Raw genomic sequence first — 24,869 nt, 5'->3', positions numbered from 1 at the left:
AAAATAAGAACTAGAAATTCTTAGCACCATTAGTTACAAAAGCAATGAAAAATCCTCAAATCAAGCTCCCTATCCTCATGTGAGGAAAAAAGAAAGCTTATTATAATTATTTTATGAGGCCCTGGGTGGTGTGGGTCAGTTGGTTGAGCATTGCTCAGTGCACCAAAAGGTCACTGGTTCAACTCCCAGTCAGGGCACATGCCCAGGTTTTGGGTTCAATCCCTGGTCAGGGGTATGTGTGGGAAGCAACCAATTGATGGTTCTCTCTCCTCCACCCCCCTTCTTTTCGCTCTCAAGTCAATAAAAACGTACATTTTTCTAAAAAAGTATTTTATCAGGATGGATGAGCATAGTCCAAATCTCTATCACATCTAATGTAGCCAGTAATTTCTAATTAGCAAATCAGTATGAAAGATCACTAAAAATTACTTATAGAAAAATAACACACACTTTGGAATCAGACTTATTGGGTTCAAACTCTGGCTTGAATATCTTGTATGACCTTATATGAAGAAGAATTAACTCAGCAGACCTGGGTTGCTCAAGCCCTACACATTCTCCAAAATAGCCTGTTATCAGGCTAGCCCTTGGCTAGCTCCTGGGACCTGAGCCCTTAGGAAGTTCTGTCTGACAAGAGTGTTTAATATGCCTGAGGCCTTAGGCCAAGCTGTATCAGTATGAGCAGACAGTTTATGCTACCAATGTGATTTACAGCAAACATCTTTTTCTCTGAGGTTCTGGAACTTAAGTAATCATACCTATGTGACTGACCCCCAATAAAAATCCTGGACACCCAGGCTAGGATGAGCTTCCCTGGTTGGGAACACTTTATACATATCATTATATATCACTTCTGGGAGAATTAAGCACATCTTGTGTAACTCCAGGGGGAAGGGACACTTGGAAGCTTGTACCTGGTTTCCATCCTACTTCTCCTCATGTGTTTTTGATTATTTTACTCTATCCTTTCACAATAAACCCTCACCATGAGCATAGCAACTTCTGAGTCCTGTGAATCCTAGCAAATCATTCAGATGGTCTTGGGGACCTCTGATACAAACTAACAAAAAATAATCTCTAAAATTCCACCTATTTGTATTTCTATTTCCACTATCCTTCTCAATAGTAGCTTTCACAGAGTAACCATTCAATTTATCATCCAAAATGGGGGTGGGGTGGTGGCATATTAAGAGTAAAAAAGAGCAGCTATTAATTATTATTATATTATTATTATAGATACAATGTTATCATAATATAATAACAGCTTGGAACCACAGATGTAAACCAGGACTGTTCCAAGTGAACTGAAATGTATGATCGCCCTATTCATAGGTGATCCAATGGGACAAAGAGCAAATTCTAAAAAGCAAGTTTCTTGCTATAACTGCTCTGTAGTAAAATGTCATAAGTACATGTTCTTAATTTAGGAAAAGAATTCCTAAGATTTAATGCACTCAAATATTAAGTTTGGTTTTAAAAAAATCAAAGAACCTCTTCAAAAAACTTTCCATTACTTTTCTTTAGATTTAGCAAAATTACTTAATATAATTAGAAATCTAGTCCCCCCAAATAGATACACACTGCCAATCTGTTACATGGACAAGGCCAATACAAAACTAATAATCTACAAACTGAAGTAACAAAAATTAAGAAAACAAATTAATGGGCCTTGGGGTTCTAGCCAGAACAACAACAACAAAATAATAAAGCTGCTATTGCACTATATTTCACAAAGAGAAAGATTTTTTTTTAAAGCAAAAAAATAGTAGTAAATGGTAAATAGCACCCTCTTGTGTTTCATTTTAAAAATAATATAAAGTTTAAAGTTCAGTTTCAATATAACAGTTATCTACTAAATAGCTACTCATTAATATCTGGCCTCAAAGAATTCAAAGGCTGGTGGAACAAAAATTATTTTTAATTTACTAAAAGAATTGTATTTTAAATTTTCCTGCATTTTAATAATAACTGGTTTTCCAAAAATAAATAGCTATTTAAGTCTCTGTTTCTTCATTTGGGCATAATCATGGCACCTATACCAGACAGTATACCATACAGATTTTAGTGATTAAATGAATAAATATAAAAGGCTTAGAAGAGTGTTTCACACACACAAAAAAAGTACTCCATATATGTTAGCTAGTACTATAATACTATACACAATAGTTTCTTCCTGAGTTTGGGGACTTCTATTAAATTTCAGGAGGAACTGATCCTACTGTTTCTAAGCTATATTAAATGAAGTGCATAAATGTTAAACTCACATGTTGTAAGACAGAAAAAGTCTTAAGCCCAAGAATAGTAGGAATAAATTTAAGAATCCTAATAGTATGCTAAGTGATATAAAAAATTATTTTCTTAGCAGCAAGATGTTCTAGAGAGATAATTGGTTTTGCTTAAACCAAGAATCAAAAAATACCACTAAAAATGTACTAATAAAGCTAGGGAAGAGACTGAACTTAAAACCAGATCAATTACCTTTAAAGAAAAATTATGAATGTAGCCTAGGCACACTGTCCAATATATACCATTGAAAAATACTCAGAATCTTTAGGATATGACTGGATTCTGGACTGGATTTGCATTAAACCTGACCTGGATACCAATGTGCCAATGATGACAATCTTAGTAAAAATAGAGACACTTATTGTGCATTTACTACAAACACTTTAAGATATTAAACTTTCAATCTCCTTTTTTAAATCCTCACCCAAAGACATGCTTATTGATTTTAGAGAGAGGGCAAGGAGGGGGGGAGAGAGAGACAGAGAAATATTGATCGGTTGCCTTCTCGTACATGCCCCGACTGGTGATTGAAACTGCAACCTAGGTATGTGACCTGACTGGGAATGAAACAAACCCACAATCTTTCAGTGTACAGGATGATGCTCCAACCAACTTAGCCACACTGGCCAGAGCTAAATTTTCAATTTCAACATGAAGAATAAAGAGTTGATATTACTGATAGTAAACTGATGTTTGCTTTCTGTAGGGAGTATAAAAAAATTTTTTATATAAAAAAAAGTTGATGAAAGGACTACCTGTCTTCTATATTCATGTCATAATGATTCTGAAAGCGATCACATCAATGATTCTTTTTGTGTGATTTACTTCTCTTAGAAAAGATTAGTAATGGTAATAACTAGCACTTATTGAGCATATACTATTATGGCATTGTTATTATTCCAAGTGCTTTAAATAGATTATTTTATTCAACCCTTCACAGTAACCCCATAAGGCAGGTAATTTTATTAACAAATATTTGTAGAAGAGTAATCTAAAGCAAAAAGTTAACTATTAACACAGTCTTTATTAAATTCCAGAAAATCTCATTGAAAAACCCACATTCTTATTTATTAGGAATAATCCTTCCAACAACAGTAAAAAATAGTACTTTATTTTTCATGTAGTAAAAAGTGATTATTTAGAATATTTGGAAAACACAGAAAAGTATAAAGCAAATTTTTAACTTTCCATACTTTTTCCACCCACATTAACATAGTATTGTGCAAGCCAAAGACTACTTATACTATAAGAAATTTAATTACATTGTTGCCCCTCCATTAAAGTGATTTAATACGATTTGTGCATTGGATTTAGAAGTCTCAGGAAGAACTAGGGTTTTGAGCTTATAAGGCTAATATATCAAATATTAATTTTATAAATGAAAGTAGCCTCTGATTATTTCTTTTTCTGCACAGAAGCTAACCATAACATTTTAAAAAACTTACTGACATAAATTGTTAGAACTATAAGCTTCCAAGCAAAAACTTATTTTAAAAATGATATTTGGCCTTGAAAGATAGTCTACCTATAATTAAACATGGTACACTTGATGTTTTGAGTACTGCTTTAAAAAATATATAATGGCCCTCACTGGTTTGGCTCAGTGATTAGAGTGTCGGCCTGCAGACTGAAGGGTCCCAGGTTTGATTCTAGCCAAGGGCATGTACCTTGATTGCAAGCTCAATTCCCTGTCTGGGTCCGGGCACGTGTGGGAGGAAACCAATCTCTCTCTTTCTCTCTCTCTTTTTCTCATTGATGTTTCTCTCTCTCTCTAAAAAAGCAATGGAAAATATCCTTGGGTGAGGAAAAATAAAATAAAATAATAAAAAATTAAAATGAATAAAAATCTTACACAGTTTTCCCTTCCAGAATTTCGACTAATAAATACAGAAGACATGATGGAAAAAGTCACCATTTGGCAAATACCACAATAATAATTCTTTCAGGCAAGAGTTATCAATAGATTTAAAAATTAGTGACCAAAAACATGATTAGGAAAAGGATTTTTATATTCTCTAAATTATTCCCTATAAAATACTTTTAAGCACAAAGGGAAAATGGAATCTTATAGTAAACCTGACAGGCACCACCTTAAACAAGAAATCAGAATAAATATCACAAGTAATGGGACAAAAATGACATCATGTACCTCCTGATATGATGCATTAAAACGGAAGTAACGTCGCTTCTGTGGTATTCTTGCCCAAAATACATAACCTGATTTAATTATTAAGAAATATCAAACAAATCCAAACTGAGGGATATTCTACAAAATATCTGGCCAGTATTCTTCAAAGAATCAAGGTATGAAAGACATGAATAAAAGATAAAATGAAGAACTACTGTATAGCAAAGGAGACTCGGGAGACATGAAAACTAAATGCAATATGCGACCTGAACTGAACTCTGAATTAAGAAAAGTTATATTAACGGGACAACTGGCAAATTTTGTATAAGGTCTTCAGGTTAGACAATAGTATTGTATCAATGTTAATTTCCTGATTTTAATCATTGTGCTGTGGTAATATGGAAGATGTTAAATTTGAGGAATCTGGGTGAAGATAGGATAGGGAAGAATTATTTGTATTATATTTGCCATTCTTTTTGTAAGTCTGAATTAATCTTTAAAAAAAATTTTAAAAGAACAAAAAAACTTGAATAACCAAGCTCAAAGGGCACTCTCCTCCTCTAGATCCAATTCCTTCCTGAAAACCTACCACTCTACACTGGGAAATAAAGAATTCACCTTAAAGCGAAACACCATAAGCTGAATTGTTTCCTCTCTCTCAAACCTACTTTGAAGGGGGAAAATGAATTTTTAAGTTGCTTCCAGCTCCAAAATTCTGACTTGAAGTATCCAAGTTCCAAAATACTTCCTCTACCACTATAAAGTAAATAACAACAATGTCTACTACATTCTAGGCTCTATGCTGACTGCTTCACATACATTAGCTCTAATTCTTACAACAATGCTGGCAAGGTCAGTATGAATATTAGCACCTACATACAAGAAAATTGAGGATGGATAAGGCTAAGTAATTTGCTCAAAATGAAATAACTGTTAGATGACAGAGCCAACAGTCAAACCCATACCATCTGACTCCAAATACCAATTTGACACTATGATGCTTCCCAAGAGGACTGTTGAGATGTCAATAAAACATGTAAATTAGAATAGTAAGTATCACTAAATTTGACATCAGGATTTAACATAAAGAAATAGCAATATAAATAACTGAACAGTAAATTTTATATTTCTAATGACTGAAAATTAGACTTCTCAACAAGAAAATAAGAAAAAACATCTGAGAAATGCTGAATCAGTCTAGCAGTGTCTAACTCAATTGTTTACAGAAATATTTGTTAGTTTCCCACATATATATAAGAAACAAGTCTTATTGAAAGAGAAAAGTTTTAATAATCTGGTAACATAGTATACAGTGTAGCAAGCAGAATTTTCCTAATATGATTCTTGGCACTCACTCTGGATTACCTGGAAAATAAGCCACCTGGGCCAGGGCTCCCTTTCTCCAGCAGGAGGAACTGCACCAGAACTCATCTTCCCATGGGATCAGGGGTATATCCACACATCCCCTCTCAATAAGGGAGCTACAACCTCGTAAGTGCTAGTCAGCTGAGTTTCCCAGATTATTCTTAAAAACAGTTGGTATCTAAACCTATATAGCCTAAATTTTAAGTAGTGAATATGTCACTCCATTCACAAGGGTGCTTTCAAGACTACAGAACAACGATGTGGAGTGGGATGGGGCAAGGCCTCCATTGGCACACATTCTATGTTAGGTAGCACCTACCTCAACACAATTTCCTATGTGATACTAGGAAGATTAGGGGATCTTTCTTCACCTAAGATTTCTTTACTTACAAGTATCTCTAATTAAGACTACTTCTTATCACAAAACTCAATCACTATGTAGAATTCATCCTAAACCATCACATACATATAGAATAACAAAATTCACAAATTCTTATAAAAGTGAAAAAGATAAAAGGACTTCTTATCCAATTCAATTTGTATACTAATAAAATACTACTTTATATACCTTCCTTAAAAATATGTGCTTTAATGATAATGTTAGCTAAAAACTACTGACTACTGTATGTCAGTCATTTAGCCACGAGCTTCATGTACAGTATCTTTTTTTTTTTAATCCTCACCTGAGGACATATTCATTGATTTTTAGAGAAAAGGGAAGGAGGGAGGGACAGAGAGAGAAACACTGATGTGAGAGAGAAACACCAATAGCTTGCCTCCTACACACGTCTTATCCAGGGTCAGGGAACTAACCCACAACCTAGTTATGTGGTCCTGAACGGGAACTGAACCCGTAGCTCGATATATGGGACAACACTACCAACTGAGCCACATCAACCAGGGATACAATATCTCTTTAAATAGCTGCACCTATTGTATGAGTTGGTATTATTATTACTCCCATCTTGCAGATTAAAAAAATTAGGCTCAAAGAGGTTAAACAACTTGTCCAAAGTTATACAGCCAGTACAAAGTACTCATTTTAACCACTACTTGCTTGCTTTTATCCACTGATCTTTCAAACAACCTCATGAGGTCTGCAGGCAGCATACTGAAGAAGGCATACTTTACAGGTAAAATATTCAAGGCCTATAAGGATTAAGTGATATGCTCAATCTCACTCAATTAGCATTAGAAGCCATAAATAAAGTAATTTCAAAAAATAAAAACTAATTTAACACTCAGTAATGACAAACTCTATACATGGAGCTTTAGTTTATATGCATATTCTAACAACATGGCCAAAACTTATTTTTCTATATCAAAAGAAAAGTTTAGTTGTTAGTTATCAATTATTTCTTTAAAAAAAAAATTTTTTTTAATATATATATCTTTATTGATTTCAGAGAGAGGAAAGGAGAAAGAGAGAGAGAGATAGAAACATCAATGATGAGAGTCACTGACCGAGCCCACAACCCGGGCATATGCCCTGACCGGGAATTGAACCCTGATCGCCTGGATCCTAGGTCGGCGCTCAACTGCTGAGCCATGCCTGGCTGGGCTCAATTATTTCTAAACTACAGCTGAACAAGACTGAAGGTGATGCAATTGCTACAAGTGGTATAGAAAACAATGATAGAATTTGGAATTATCTACTGAACTTTTATGCTTCCATTATCAGCTTGGCATAATAAATTAATTGAGGACAACATGACTGCTTATAAATAAGTCAAACAACCAACATTAATATTTAATGAACTTCTATTCTCTCTCTGTAAATATTTTAACATTCCCGATGAAGATATGCTACAACAGAAAGGACTCTAAAAAAAAGCTAGCTATCAACTCTGAAATTTGCTTCTAGGGCAGTCAATATCACACTAAAATAGTTCACATCAGAAACAAAAAAAGATCACCTTTTTCCCTCCAACTTATAAATAATTTAAAAAGGGAACAAAAGAAAATAGAAGCTGATAATTCAATTTGGTGAGATAAGGAATTTACTAACAACACCTTATCTCAGATTTTATATAAGATATAAAGTTAAATCTGGGACAATATACATGTTTTAGAAGCATGAAATCTTTGCATAAAAATAGGCTTCTATGATCATTTGAATGGTCATTTTTAATATTCAAAATGCCAGAATAAAGCATATATTTAGTAATTATATGTTGATGTTTATTAAGTTTTCCCAATCCTTTCTCTAAAGAATATGCAAAACCAAGAGGTTTTTGACCTAAACTCTTTTGGTTTATAATTTTCCACATTTACTTTTTTACATTTCACTTGCTTTTCTTAAAACCAGAGACTGCACAAAGTAAGAAAACCAGTTCTAAATAAGCTCTGAATAGTTGTTGCATGAAAGAAGCAGAAACAATAAGCTACTTCTTCCCATCTTTGTTCACTCAATGTTTTTAAAGTGACTGACTCATGCATAAGCATTCCCTCATGATAATCTTAACTCAATACAATTATTTGTAACAACTGCATTTTTTTACTGTCTTAGAGTTAATTTTTAATGGAATATCATAAACAGAAAGTACAAAAATATTAAGTGTATAGAGAGCTTAACGATTTTCACAAATTAAAAAAAATTAAAAGATTTTTAAAAATTGCTATTACATAGCAAGCACTATATTTTACCTTTCTAGCTAACTCTTTCTAATTAACCTTTGGGTTTTGCTGTCATTTATTTCACAAAGAATGCTAAATATTAGGCATTAAATACATGGACTCATTCAAAATTATCTGTTGAGGACCTACTATGTGCCTGGACCTTTGTACACACTAGGGATAAATAAGTGAACAAAATAAAAAAAAGTCCTGACTCTCATAGAGCTTATATTCTTGTAAGGCTAAATGACAATAAACAAGATAAAGTCAGTCAAATATATGGTATACTCAATGGTACATTAGGTACTAAGGAAAAGAATAATAAAGCAGAAAAGGGGTTAGAAAATATGAAAGAAAAAGGCTAGGGATACGTACTGAGAAGGTAACACCTGGGTCAAGACCTGAAAGAATAATGGAGCTAACTATGGAAATATCAAATGGAAGAACAATCTAGGTAGAAAGATCAACAAGTACAAAGGCTCTGAGGTAGAAGCGTGGCTAGTATGTCTGAGGAACAGCAAAGGAAAGGAATAAAAGACGAAGATAAATAATAGGGTATAGGGAGGGGAGTCAAATTATGTGGGGCTTCATGGGTCATTTCTAAGGAACTTAGCCTTTACTCCAAGTTAGAAGAAAAGCCATTGAGGAATTCAAAATGGAAGAGTGTAAGATGTGACATATTTCAATAATATCACTTTGGCTGTTTTACTGAGATAAGACCAAGAGGAAAAGACAGTGGAAGCACAAAGAGCAGTCAGAAACTACTGTAATAATCTAGGCAAGAGCTGGTGGTGTCTTGGGTCACTGTAGTGGCAATGCAGAGAGTAATAAGTGGTCATATTCTGTATATCTAACAGGATTTGCCAAAGAAGAGGGGATAGGAGAGATAAAAAAACTGAAATAAAGCAACAACAGAAGTAGTATGAAAACCAGGCAAGTAAGATGTCCTAGAAGCCAAGTGGAGAAAATATTTCATGAAGAAGAGAGTGATAAACAATCTTAATCAAATAAAGGAGGACTGATGAGACCCTTTAGATTAGCAACTATAGAGCTGAAAACCTGACTGGAGTGTGCTCAAGACAAAATGGGAAAAGAAAAAACTGAGACATTGTATATAGGCATCTTAAAAGTGTTTTTGCTATAAAAGGAGGGAAAGAAATGAGGCAGTGGCTGGAGAAGGAAGTAGAGACAGGACTTTTTTTTAAGATGGGAGAAAATATAGGCTAGTGGGAATGATCTAAAGGAGGAAAAATGTGAGCAAGTTCAGTTGCACCAACACCAGTACCTAGGCACAGACCGGGAGTGTCCTTGGACTTAGCAGAACATCTGGCCTGTGAGTAGAAACCTCTGTGTCACATATGACATAAGAGCAATTTAAAAATGAGTGATGTTGAGAAAAGCAAGATGATTTTTGTTCAAAAGTGTGTCTGGTGCCATACTGTGGGAAAAGGGAGGCAAGCACAAAACTGGGCCAAATCTCCATGGTCTATTTGGGTGAAAGACAGGTCAGGTCCCTGATTGTCTCTCAACAAGAACAAAGGTTATCACCTGGGGGGAAACTACACTGCTGGGAGTATTTGGAGAATACCAAGTATATCCCTGAAACAAAAAATGACTTTACTGGCGTTAAGAGGAGTGCAGAAAGGGCAGACTTGATAGTTTATCTCAAAATAAGCTACTAATGAGTAATAGTTGGCACTGGCTTATTTATTATGTCTTATGGCTTTTTTAATGTGTACCATATTTAAATTAATCTCATACACCAGAATTCAGATCATGAATGGATGATAAAACATTTCTTTTGGGCAATCCTTATTTAAATAAGATTGGCTTGTGGTTAAATTAATATGATCAGCTTTTTAAACTTTGATGGTAATTTCAGTTCAGCAAGTGCTATCCTTGTTTTCCCCTTCTAAAAATATGATTGGACTTGATTTGTAATGCTCAACTTTTCACAGAGATGGTGAATGCTATCCCAAAACCTGTAGGAGACTGCTTTTATATTTAGATTTATATAACTGGTTGTATTAATATATTTAAATACTGAGGAAATCCCTTCACTGTTTCTTAGCCAGCAAGACTCACCTGTGTTTCAAGTTGTGCTCATTAGCCTGTTAAAAGGCAAGGGCTGAAGACAGGCTGGCAGTGTCCATTTTATCTTTTTGGTCCTACCTATGCCAATTTAATTAAAATTCTTTGTATCTAAACTGTTGTCCTTTACTTAATAAAAGGAATTTTAGTGTGGTTTATGTATAATATCAAATAAAGAATATTTAACACTTCACATTTTATAGATGATCTATACGGTCTAATGTATTATAAAATTCATCGTAACAAGATAGAGTAGCAAACTTTGCTTGTGAATTCTTTAAGTCAGACTAAATTCTAATTCAGGGTTGTCTTGAACAGCTATTCAAAAACAACTGTAGAATTACTGTATATATGTGTGTTTGGTAATGGTGCTTTTGCCAACTCACTAGAAGGATCAAAGTAGAGGAGAACAGATCATCAACACAAAATTGTAAATTACGTGATCATAAAGCTTAAGATAATTAAAAACAAAATCACAGATCAAAAAATAAATAAAAGGAAAAATAACCCAAAAGAGGGAGAACTGCTACAGCAATGAGGAGAAAATTAGTATGTAAGTGGGTGAATTGGCCTTAGCTAGCTAGTAGTATAGTGAGTTCATCTCTCACAGAACAGAGAGTAGAGTAAATCGACACAGATGTAGAGTCTGAAGAAGCTCTCCTCTGATTGCTTGAATTTTTTCAGTGAACTAGGAAGCAAGATACTAGAAGTGCTAGAGATTTAAGGAGAGAAGAGAATGTATTAGTAGTTGCCTAGAGTATGGAACAGTGAACAGGCCAGGGAACTACAGTCTGATTACTGGGTAGCATTAAGGACTCACAGAGGTTAGGGATCATGGATTTAAAGTGAAGCCAGTAAGTATGGTTATGGGTTTTTTTCTCCTTTAAGTGTGTTCAGATGCATAGGTATATGGAAGGAATTGAGTACTATATACAAGGCTATGATTATCATGACTAACCATAGAATTTAAGCTGGGTAAGGAAAGTAAGACACCAGGAAGATCAAGGACAGTGAAGAAAAAAAAAAGATTTAAAAGACTTAAGATCCCAATAGGTTCAAAGAATTATTGGAGTAATAGAAACTGTGATATGAAAGATAAGAGGTAGCAGAGCGTGTAAACTGTGAAACTGAAATGGTGGAGGAACTGAAGTTTGGATAAAGATAATATCAAGAAATGAGTAGTGAGGTAGGGCAGAGGGCAAAATTCATTGGAGAAGAGGAATTCCACACTTGAAGACACCAGTGTACTGAAAGAATTATCCACGTGAACACTGAAATCACAAGCAGTACTGAAATGAAGGCAGTGAATAATTCTTCATGAGTCTTCCATTTCTGTACATGTGAGCACATTTATTGACTGCCTTTATTGTGGACTATCTTTTCAAGCAAGCTTGTCTAGCAAACAGCCTTGGAAAACAGAGAGTGTCTCCCTCCAAAGCAAAGGGTAGGTTTACCCTGAGAAAACATTCTCTAAACATTCTCTTTCTCTACTTCAAGGGCAGATATGCTTAGCATCCATTATAAAAGATTCCAGTTCCCTAAGACTGGGGTTCCTCTGCTATAACTGAACCTACTGTGTATGCAGGTATCACATGGCCCTTTTCAAGTCACACTTTGGAAACTGGGACTTGAGGACCCAATGTAAGCAAATGCTATTACTTTGGCTACTGCTTTTGCTGTTAGTAATAAAGTCCTTTGTTTCTGGCCCTGAAATCTCTCATCTTCTGCACCCACGAAAGTGTGGTAGTTAACTTGTTACCGTGCAAGTAGGGTAAATCTCAGACCCTTGAAAGTTTTTCATAGAATCTCCAATGAATGGAAGGTGGCAATGAAAGATTACTGCAACAGGGTGGGTAGAAGGTGGTATAGTTTGATAACATGAGATAAAGTCTGGAGGTATTTTAGAAGAGATATTTATATCTGGAAAAAGCAATGAGAAGCAAGGAGAACACCTCTAAGGCTCAACAGTAAAAAGAAAGCATGAGAGAATACTGCTACCATTGGAGAGGGTTGCAGGTAATGTCATCAAGGAAACCAGATTTAACTTAGAGCAAAAAGGTGAAAGTAATATTGCAGAAGAGTTTGAAGATAAAGAGGAATTTGCTGATGACTGACCTTGAGCTCCAGGGACATTATGAAAGATTCTCAGGAGACAGAGAGGAGTGGGTTTTGGGGTCAAATCTGGATACACATGGTAAAAGACCCATGAGTCTTGGGCTTCTTGTGGTGACTTACATGAACAAGAAAAAGGACCGTGATGAAATTAGTTGTGATTAGTCTTAATCAGATTAAGTTTGTCTACAGTTTTTACATCCCTCCTCCCTCTTTTACCCACCCAATCTCTACTATGAAACACTTCATTTCTTACCAAACAAAATATCATTTTAGAAAATTTATAACATATAACTTTTAAAAATGTAAATGCCAAAATTGTTATTTAAGATAGAGGCAGATGTTAACTTACTTGAATTAGATCTAAAATGCCAAGTTCACTTTCTGAAGAATCCACACAAAAGACAAAATATAACGTTGCATAATGTCTATAAATCAGTTTGTTGTCAGATCCTCCAATTAATCTAAATGACAAAACAAAACAATTGGAACATTATAAGAACAAAATGAAAAACATTTTCATTAGCTCAAGCAAACTGACATTTGCTTAAAAACGTTTTATAAAATGAAATGTAACATTTAATGGTATAGCATTCAAGTAAACTTGTATCAGAGACTAAATAAAGATGGTTTTCTTCAAAAATGTCAACTAAAAGTTGTTTGTGCTTCAATGTAATTCATTCATTCATTAAGCTATCTACTGAGTACCTACTATATGTGTCAGGCACTGATAACGGGTAAGAAGCAATAAACAAACAAAATAAATAATAAAAAATTATCAGAGTGGAAAGCACTACATAGAGAATCAAAATAGGATGATACCATATTGATGGATTTGTTACTTCAGATTAGATATTAAGAGTGACATTTAGGCTGAGATCTAATGATAATGAGCCAGCCATGACAAAATTTAGAGAAGAGCATTTCAGGCAGAGGTAACAACTAATAAAAAGGCCATTTCATCAAGAACAAAGTATGGATGTTCAGGGGAGAGAAAGATGGCCTATAGACAAAGAAAGGTTAGTAAGCAATGAGGTCAGAAAGGGGTCAGAAATCAGGTCATAGGGCATTTGTATGTGCTTACTAAATTTAACTCCATAGGTCACAGTAAGTTGCACAGCTTAAGATATTAGAAAATGAGTAAAAAAAAAAAAATACATTTCTTCTTAAGTTTGGACAGATTCCCCAACAAGATCTCCAAAAACACATTTTGTTTTGGAATATAAATGCTAAAAAAACAAACAAACAACTGAGCTAAGAGGTACTCAATTCTTTCATCAACTTTTTATTTATATTGATTAAAATTACAGCATTTTAAAAATAATCTTTCTAAACATCTTATATTTTTCTAAATACAGTTTAGCTATCATATTTAAGCTTACAACAATTAGTTTGTTCGCCTTCTCAAGACCCTCTAACACTAACATAAAATCAAGACTAAATGTAATTCAGGCTAACTGAACACTCAAACAAGGGGAAATGGCACATATTACTCAATAACAATAACACTGAATTTATAAGCTCTGTAGAAATATTTCTCTAATTTTTTTTTTACTATGCTAGATATGTTTCTAAAGAGATTCAATTTAAAAATTTGTATATGCACTTTAAAGACTCTGACATTATTTTTATAGGTTATGATTGCAATTGTTCCTTGAAAAAGACAAAAAGAGCACAAGCAGCAGGCTTCGCTTCATCAGAAAGCAACAATTTAGCAGTTATCCTAAACTTTTGTTTGGCTGTGTTTTAAAAGAAGAAGACCAAACTTTTGAGTTTCAAAATGGCTATTAATGTTATTTAAAAAAATCAAAGATGTTATATTAATATGGGAAGTATCTCTTTGCCCTTAAAAATATAATTTCATCTTTAAACTACGGTACAATACTGATAAATACTGATACAAATTCTAGTATGGAAGGCAATACACCATATAAAACCACAGAATTTTAGAAATCCTCTTAGTTCAAATACCTCATTTTACAAAGGTAAAAACTGAGGTACAAGATTTTAAGTTGTCTGACCAAGAAAACCAGCATGTTAGTGACAAAACCAGATGTGTAGCTTCATCTCTGACGCAGTATTTGCTTTCTACTTTTTATAAGGTTGGAAAAGAATAATCACAAGTCAAGCCATAATTTCTACTTGATGCATATTCTTTATAATATGCATCATATATCTTAAAATACAAAGGTGTAGGTTTCTCTAACCTGTGATTATTCATAATCGGGCGCAGTTAAAGTTCAGTTTTTTGAATTGTCAATGAGGAAATATCTTATTAAGAAATTAATTATATAAACATGAGGGAGTATTTATAAAACTATTTGAGAGCAAATTATTTTCATGAAACTCATTAATATAAAAGTATTTATAGCCCAGCAGTTGAGTATCAATCTATGATCCAAGAGACTGAAGTTGGATTCCCGGTCAGGGCACATGCCTGGGTTGCAGGCTCGATCCCCAGGGCAGGACATGCAGGAGGCAGCTGATCAATGACTCATCATTGAGGTTTCTATCTCTCTCTCCCTCTCCCTTCCTCTACCTGTGAAATCAATAAAGATATTTTAAAAATAAATAAATAAAAGTATTTATAATAGTTGGCAAGTTAATTATAAGTAATTTTGCTTATAATTTTGCTTGTAATGACTACAGGAATAACCTGCAGTCATTACAAAGAATGAGGTTGGTCTAGATGTGTTTATATGCAAAGATTTTCAAAATACTAAGTGAAAACAAGCAACATGCAAACTAGCATACACACTTTGATCCCATAGGTAAAATATCTTAGGATCATGCTTTTATATGCTAGTCAACACAAAATTAATTTTCTAGAAGGATATACAAGAAACTGGGAAAAAGGACTAAAATTGGGAGAGAGGCTCTTGATTTACATTTTGTACGTCCGTGTAATGTTTGAATTTTCGCTATATGAATATATTGCCTTTATATAAAATACTTTTATAAAACTCTTAAAAAGGAAAAACAAGATTGCATATCTGTAAAAAATTCTTTAAGTTAGAATTATGGCTAACACAGGTGGCAATTAATTCATCTGATTCAATTTTACCATAAGCAGATTAAACAGTATATATTTTAATCATATAGTCAAAGATGAGTATTGTCTATGAAATGCTTTACTTACAATCCTCCTTCTAAGAAATTACAAACATTTTCATCTCTCTTAGATACCAAATGGAATGTCTCCCTGATGATTTGCTGTTGGGTATCTTCACTCTGAGAAAGAATAATTCATATATGTTAGGATTGAATTTACAGGTTTAACAGCATTTTAAAATTTTAAAAATAGGCTTCTGGTCAAGATGGTGGAATAGGTAAATACTGAGCTCACCTCCTCCCATGACTACATCAAAATTACAACTAAACTGCAGGACAACTATCATTGAGAACCTCCTGAAGACTAGCTGAACAGAAGAAGTCCTGTAACTAAGGATATACCAAAGAAGCCATGTAGAGACATGTAGGAGGCGTGGAGATACTAAACAGGCTGGTCCCACACCCACATGTGGTGGATAAAAATCAAGAGGGGTATCTTGGCTGCTTAGGTGCCCCTGAGGAACGAGGGGTCCTAGCCCCACATCAGGCTCCCCAGACCAGGATTCCAGGGCTGGGAAGAGAAGTCCCCATAACTTCTGGCTGTGAAAACCAGAGGGGATTGTGACTGAATGAGATGGAGGGTTGCTAGAGTCCCAGACTTACTTGCTGACAAATTCACTTACTCTGGGGAGGCAGCTTGGAAGGTTCCAGGGACATATGGGGAGGAACTGAATTGTCTGGCTTCAGGATGAGGGCTGGAGGGGCAGCTTTAGCCCAGAGGCCATTGCTCTTTTGTTGATCTCCACACCCCACCACCAACCCAGCCTACACTCACAGGTGGGTGCTGTATCTGAGCTTCCATCCACCTAGTTAACACAATTTGCCCAACCCTGGTGATTCTCTGAGACCCTACCTCACCCAACTTGCAGGCCCACCCAATGGCTTTTACATACAAACAGCCTATCTTGGTTCATGCTTCCGGTTTTCCCCAAATCTTTTAAATGTTCACAAACTCCAAACAAGCAGCATCTCGCCTTGTTTTGCCCCATTCCTCTTGCTAAGCAGCCCCAAGTTTTGCACTAGTGGTAGCCAGCCTCAGTTACCTTAGCCTCTCCCAGGCACCTCCAAGCCCGATACAAGTGGCAACCATCTGTAGATTACTTTGTAGCTCATACCAAGTAACCCAGAGAGAGCAAAGGCAGCAGTTGACCTTGGCCAGCACTAGAATTCCTCCCAACCACCTCCACAAATGACACACTCAAAGTGCAGACTTGGCAGGCACCAGAACGCACTAAAGCAAATCCTGCTCTGTAGGGTAAACCCCTGCACAACAGCTCCTCCACTGTAGTCACAGATGGTCCTCACAACCAATCAGCCTGAGGGTCAATCTCTCCCACTGAAGTGCCAACAGCATCAAGGCTCAACTACAATAGGAGGGCATGCACAACCCACACAAGGGACGAACCTGGAGCACCTGACTCAGGTGACCAGGGAGACTGCACCACTGCCCCCCCCAAGACATTTAGTCCCTAAGGCCACTCTACCAAGACCAGGAGACACAGCAACTCTACCTAATACATAGAAGCAAACACAAGGAGACAAAGAAACACATCCCAAATGAAAGAACAGAATAAAACTCCAGAAAAAGAACTAAACAAAATGGAGACAAGCAATCTACACGATGCAGAGTTCAAAACACTGGTTATTAAGTATATTCAATGATCTCAGTGAGAACTGTAGCAAAGATACAGGAAACATAAAAATGCAGAAACATAAAAAACAACCAGTCAGAAATGAACAATACAATAACCAAAATGAAGAATACATTAGAGGAAATCAACAGTAGATTAGATGAAACAAAGGATTGAATCAGCGATTTGGGAGATAAGAAAGCAGAAAATACCTAATCAGAACAGAAAAAGAAAAAAAAAAGAATCCAAAAAAAGAGTATAGTTTCTGGGGCCTCTGGGACAACCTCAGGCGTACTACCATTCACATCCTGGTAGGAGTACCAGGAGGAGAGAGAGAGCAAGGGATTGAAAGCCTATCTGAAGAAACAATGATTGAAAACTTCCCCAACCCGGTGAAGGAAATAAGACATATAAGCCCAGGAAGCAGAGTCCTAAACAAGGTGAACCCAAAGAGGCCCAAACCAAGACATATCATAATTAAAATGCCAAAGGTTAAAGACAAAGAGAGACTCTAAACAGCAGCCACAGAAAGACAGTTACCTACAAGGACCTCCCATAAGACTGTCAGTTGATTTCTCAACAGAAACATTTCAGACCAGAAGGGATAGGTATGATGTATTCAAAGTGATGAAAAGCAAGGGCTTACAACCAATATTACTCTACCCAGAAAAGCTATTATTTAGTATCAGAGGACAGATAAAAAGCTTCCCAAAGAAAAAGTTGATGGAATTCATTGCCATCAAACTAGAATTACAAGAAATGTTAAAGGGACTTCTTTAAAAAGAAAAAAAAAAAAGATCAAAATCCTGAATAATAAAAATGTCAACAACTACAGATCCACCAACAATTACTTTAAATGTAAATGGATTAAATGCTCCAATTAAAAGACATAGGGTGGCTGAATGGATAAGTAACCAAGGCCCTTACATATGCTGCCTACAAGAGACTCGCTTCAGATGGGAAGATACACAGAGACTGTAAATAGAGATGAAAAAATAAATTTCCTGAAAATGGAAATAAAAAACAAAACAGCTGGGGTAGCAATACTCCAGACAAAATAGACTTTAAAACAAAGGCTATAACAAGAGATAAAGAAAGACCCAGCAATTTCACTTCTGGGTATTTATCCAAAGAAACCCAAAACACTAATTCAAAAGGACAGAAGAATCCATATGTTCACTGCAGCATTATTTACAATAGCCAAGATATGGAAGCAGCTTCAGTGTCCATTAATAGATGAATGGATAAAAAAGAAGTGGCATATATATATGATGAAATATTAATCAGCCATAAAAAAGAATGAAACCTTGCCATCTGAAACAACATGGGTGGACCTAGAGAATATTATGCTAAGTAAAATAAGTGATATTTGTCACAGAAAGACAAATATCATATGATTTCACTTATGTCTGAAGTTTAAAAAACAAAATAAATGAACAAACAAAACATAAACAAATTCATAGATACAGAGAACATTTTGATGATTTCCAGATGGGAGGGTGTTATGGGAATGGGTAAAAAAGGGGAAGGGATTCCGAACTACAAATTGGTAGTTACAAAACAGTCAGTAAAAAACACATCCAAGGGTGAGGATTAAAAAAATAATAATAATAAATAATATTGTAATAACTATGTATGATGTCAGAGGTGTACTAGATTTATTGGGATGATCACTTTGTAAATTATAGAAATGTGTAATTACTATGTTGTACACCTGAAACTAATACAATAGTGTATGTCAATTGTAATTGAAAAATAAATTATTAATAAAAAAAGAATTTTAAAAATAAAAGATAGTGATATCTGTTGGGAAATTCATCTGAGAGTTCCCTGGAGAACATATCATGTCTTACAGATATAAAACCCAACATTTTCTTATGAAAAAAAACAAAAACCAATGCTTTACAGTTTACCGCTACAATATAACTAGCTTATTTCTAAGTTTCAAGACCAATAAGAAAAATATTAGACAAAGTAATTAGACATTAGTAAAAGGGACACTAGATATTAACCAGTCCAAGTCCATTGTTTTACAAATGAGTAAACTGAAACAGAGAAGTAGTTATAAATAATTCAAATAGCTAATCTATATTTTAATGGAACAAAGTCTGGAGCTTCTAATTAAGCTTAACTAAATGCAAATTGAGGTAAGAGATCATCCATCTTACTCATCTTTATATGTTATCAGAAAATGGATTCTTGAATGTGCCCTGACCGGGGATCGAACCTGAAACCTTGGCATACTGGGGCGATGTTCTGATCAACTGAGCTACCTAGCCAGGGTGCAATATACAGATCATGTATCATAGAAATATACACTTGAAACCTATATGATCCTATTAACCAATGTTGCCCCCTCAAAAATGTAATTTAACGAAAAAGAAAATGGAAACCAGAATGATGAATAAACTATGAAAGATGTTCATGTTCTCACAGGAACAAAAGGAAAAGGGGGAAAAAATTCCTTGCTAATTATTTTTTTAAATATGTTTTTACTGATTTCTGAGAGGAAAGGAAAGGGAGAGATAGAAACATCAATGATGAGAGCCATTCATCGGCTGCCTCCTGCACACCCCCTACTGGGAATCGAGCCCACAACTGGGGCTTGTGCCCTGAACAGGAATCTGACCGGGAATCAAACCATGACCTCCTGGTTCATAGGTCGATGCTTAACCACTGAGTCATGCTAGCCAGGCTCCCCTGCTAATTAAAACTACAATCACAACATTAAGTACCCATACTATCAATGAAGACATATAAATATGTCTAATAATATCAAGTGTTGTCAAGAATGTGTAACAACAAATAACTTATACAATACTAGAAGAACTGTAAATTGGTGCAACCATTTCTGAAAACAGACCAGCATTACGAGCACCCTAGGACATGCGAGCACCCTAGGACAATGCTGTTCAACTCCTAGTTATGCCCTAGAGAAATTATAAAAGATATAAGACTGCTTGTAGCAGCACTGTTTGTAACAGCAAGAAAACTACAATGTAAATGTTCAACAATTCTAGAATGCATAAGTAAACTGTGCATTCTATTCTGTGGTTTATTCGTGTGTGGAATATTACACAGCAATGAAAATTAATGACTACAACAGATATAGTGCCAATGATGATCTTAGAAATGTTGGGTTTTTTTAAATTAAGTCACAGAAGACTATAAACACTATGATTCTATTTTTAAGTTCAGAAACATGCAAGACTAAACAATAAATTGTTTAAGGACAAAAAATGTGACAAAACAAAAATAAAATATGATTTTAAAAATTCAAAATGGTGGTTATAGAGAGGAAAAGGATGAAATACAAGAGAGATACAAAAAGACTTCAAAGGTATTGGTAATTTTACTTAAAAAGGGGTGGTGAACACATAGTAGTTGGGGCATTATTTATCATATCTTACAGATATTTAATATATAATATTCTTTTGTACCTATTCAATATTTCATTAAAAAACTGAAAAAAAAGAGGGAGGGAGGGGGAAAGGCACTGTATAAGACAGTTGCCCTTTTCCGTCCTCATGTCTACTTTACTGTCACCTCCTTCTAGTCTTCATCCAGAGCTAAATAGCGTCCCCTGGATGACCTTACCTACTCTTGTGGCTTCAACCATGTTAGTATCTCCTTTATCTAATTCTCCCATATCTCTAGTGCCTAAAAGAAGACTACCTTTTTTCCTGAGTTGGGATAGATATTTCTAGCTTTCAAATATACATCTCCACTTGTAGCCCATAAAGTTTTATTAAAATCCACATGTTGAAAACTAAAAACAACACATTTTTTCTAAAACCTGTTTTTCTTACTATATTCTAATCTCAGTTAATAACATCACCATTCACCAGCCTCTTAGGCCAAAAATCTTGATGGTTCCTTTTCTTTCACTTCCCATGTCCATTCAGTCATCAAGTCCTGTTAATTCTATTTCAGAAACAGTAAAGCTGGATTCAAAGACATTATCTCAGATTCTTATTCTTATTCAGAATACTGTAACAACCACTCAAATGTTTACTCTATCACTTGTCTAACTCCATCCCACATGTCACCAGAATTACTTCCTAAAAAACAGTATTTGTCACCTTTCTTAAAGTCCTTCACACCCTCCAAAATCTAAACCAGACCTACATCTCAAATTTCACATCTATTTCTTCTCCCTTATGCAATCTGCTTCAACCATACTGAACTCATTTACTCCCTTCATATTTTCCTACTTCCTCACTCCATTCTATAAAAACATCCCTTTAAGACTTAGCTCAAATATGATAAGTGAAAGTGTTCTTTCACTTTCTCCCCCAAAATTAGTTCCTTCTCCTTCATTGCTTCCTTGACACTGTTTCTATTCCTGTTATACACTTATAAAAAACTACGCAAATTTCCTTTGTAGATATCTGAATTCTACCAGACTCTGAGCTCCTCCAGATATTCTTTGAATCTAAAATTCTCGACAAGTGACTGGCCTATAAAAGTGTACTGAATTAATGAATTTGTAATCTAAAAGATGGGATCAATATGCCTTTATCTTATCAAATATCTAGGTTATCTTCCACACACACAAAGAAGCAATGAGGGAAAAACAATCCGATGTAGTAATTAAAAGTGTGAGCTCTATTCTAGTTAAGATGGTAGATTAAACATATCTCTACTTTTGTTGCCTTCTCATCCAGCTAAAACAACAACAAAGGGTTGGTTTTCTTCTTCTTTTTTTAGGTCATAAACCCACAAGAATGAGAGGAAAGTAGAAAAGGAAGACAGGAGTAACAAAATTTGGAAAGTGGTTGAATAAGTGGTAAAGTATTAAGTTAACCTCAGAAAATGCAATCCTAAATCGATGACCAGGAAACCCAAGAACTAACCCAATTTGTATTATAAAATACCCAAAGGCTTGGGTGCTTTTACTGGAAGTAAAAATGAAGAAAGGAGTGTAAAATAAGGAGGGTTGTTTAAGAAGCAGAAAGACCACTAAATTCCCTCCACTTCACCAAGAAAAGTCTATAAACTTATTCCCAGGAGTAGAAAAAAAACAGAGGGTCTTTGGAGAACAAGGGGTAGTATGGTAGGCAAAATAATGGCAAACCAAAGATGATAATATCCTAATCCCTAGAACCTGTGAATATATATCTCTGTAGATGTAATTAAATTAATGACGGTGAGATGGGAAGATTACCCCGTATTACCTAAGTGGGCCTAATCTAATCATACGGCTCCTTAAAATCAAGGAATCCTTCCTGGGCTGTGGTCAGAAGGAGATGTGACTACGGAACAAGTAAGAGAAATGCTATGCAACTGGCTATGAGGTGGAGAAAGGTGGCCATAAATCAAGGAATGTGGGCAGCCTCTAGGAGCTGGAAAAGGCAAGGAACTGGATTCTCTCCTAGAGTCTCCAGAAAAAGATGCTGCTCCTTTAATACCTTGATTTTAGTCGGGTAAAATCCATGTCACACTTCTAACTCACGAAGCTGTGATTAATAAGTTTGTGTTGTTTTAAGCTACTAAGTTTATGGTCTTTTGTTAGAGCAGTAGTAAAAACCAAATACAGGGACCACACTGAAAACGTGAGGGGGGGTGCGGGGAGTAAAAAAAATGTGCACATATCAGATGCTGAGATCCCTGACCCTTCTCTTCAGTTTCCAGAATTCCCTATAGCCAAGCCTTCCTTCATCCTTCAGGCAGGAACCTAAAACAAACTTCTCCTGGGAATTCTACTTAGATCTAGAGATAATGACATTAAATTTTCCAACTCTGGCAGAAACTATTTGTTATTTGTTCACCAAAATCGAACTGCTTTACTTATCAGATACACAATTCATCAATATTTTCCATTCTCCCTTGAATTTACGGGAGGCTATACAAACTCATTTCTGGCCAATGGCATGTGGTCCGTGGCTGCAGTGTATGCCAGAGCTGGCACAACTGAAAGCCAATTGTGCATTCAGTGCCATCACTTTGGTAGTTTGAAATTGGCTATGATGGGAATACTTACAACATGTAGCAAACACTACAAATTAGAGCTTTGACTCCCAGGAGAGCCAGTTTTTAAAAATATATGTACCATCTAAGCCTCACCCATAAAAATTCCTGCACAATCTTTCATGTTAGCTAGATGCAGAAGTTTCTTTGATCCCTTCTCAAGAATGACAAACAAATGCCTACATAGAAGGTTCTAGTTGATCAGGACCACCAATACTGGATTTTATGTGAGTGAGAAACTTTCATTGTGTTAAACCACTAAGATTTGAGGGATTGTTGTTACATCAATCACGATGCTTACACTAGCTAAATTGCCTGATCATCTCACGTAAAGCTTATATAGACAACATCTAATCATGAATTCAAAGCTTCCAATTAGCTTTTAGTATCCTAGCCTTATACAGGAGCAGTCGACCAAGGATACTGGACATCTAACATAAAAGCTAAAGACAAAATAAAGCAACTCAGAAGAAACAAACCAAGTAGGGAGAAGAAAACTTTAAAATATATACCATTAATATCAGAGAAGAAAGATAATGCAACTATGAAAAAGAAAGGCATACTAGAAAACAGTAACATTCAGAAACTAAAAAGGAGCTCATGAAAATTAAAAATATAAGGAGAAATTTTAACACTCATAGGAAACACTGAAAATTTTGAGGAAAAATCCAGAAAATAGAGTCGAAGGGCAAAAAGATAGAAATAGAAGAGAAAGGATAAGAAAAGTAGAACAGTCCAGAGGAATGATGAATAAAAGATTCAAAAGGGAACACAGAAAACTAAGAAATTTTTCAAGCAAGGCGGACAAGAGTATTCATAATAAAAGGGCCCATCAAGTACCCAGCACAATTAATGAAAACTGACTCATAGCAAGGGTCTGTGAAACTTTAGAAATTGCAAACTCGAGTCTACATACTTTCTGGACAGTAAAAACAGGTCAGATGGAAAGAATAAGTAATCAGAATTGTTACAGGCTTTTTCACAGCAATACTGGAAACTAAACGGTATGGAGCAATGCCATAAAACTGAGGATCAAAATGCAGGCTGATCAGATTTCCTAAAACTATATAGTTTCATAACTGAAGTCAAAAGAGATACATTTCAGTTAGTCACAATTCCTAGGTTACATCAGTCTAAAGACAACTAGAGCTATAAAACGCATTATATTTTTTAATGCATTAATGAAAAATAAATTTTAAAAATTCAGTAACCCATTAATAAAACTTTCTCTTTTCCTATATTCCTTTCCTGTCCTTATCATGTCGTAAAAGGCAACTTCAAAACCAAAACTTCCCTCTTAATCTAACAGTAAATATGTCATTATCCCCATCCCTCCCTCCCACGTACACTCAGAGGAGAATTTTTTGTTAAAATGCAGTCATTAACTCAGCTAGATGTTAGAATACCAAGGATTACCAAGATAAAAAGAAACAGATCCTTTCTCAAAGCTTAACACAAGAAATAAAATATGAATATAACTAAACTTTTATTTAATGTTCTATATATGTTGCCTTTTTTATATTCCAAAATAGAAATAGATGTCTTAATAATCAAAATTA

The 24,869-nt window shown here is 35.0% G+C and overlaps 1 protein-coding gene and 1 pseudogene across 1 annotated transcript in view; one reads left to right on the top strand and one right to left on the bottom strand.

Annotated features, from left to right (window-relative positions):
- AP3S1 (adaptor related protein complex 3 subunit sigma 1) overlaps nt 1-24,869 on the bottom strand; it is a 51,023-nt gene that overhangs the window by 15,783 nt on the left and 10,371 nt on the right. Inside the window, exons 2-3 of the mRNA XM_016224929.2 lie at nt 15,738-15,829; nt 12,951-13,062 (exon numbers count right to left, since the gene is read on the bottom strand). Of these exons, the coding sequence (XP_016080415.1) occupies nt 12,951-13,062; nt 15,738-15,829 (204 nt within the window). The remainder of the gene's footprint in view (nt 1-12,950; nt 13,063-15,737; nt 15,830-24,869) is intronic.
- LOC148093507 (cytochrome c pseudogene) lies at nt 9,776-10,084 on the top strand (annotated as a pseudogene).

This window comes from Miniopterus natalensis, chromosome 3, assembly GCF_054644295.1.
Source record: "Miniopterus natalensis isolate mMinNat1 chromosome 3, mMinNat1.hap1, whole genome shotgun sequence".
Classification (NCBI taxonomy): Eukaryota; Metazoa; Chordata; class Mammalia; order Chiroptera; family Miniopteridae; genus Miniopterus; species Miniopterus natalensis.
The sequence above is the reverse complement of the archived record's forward strand: the minus strand, read 5'-3'. Positions and strand labels throughout refer to the sequence as shown.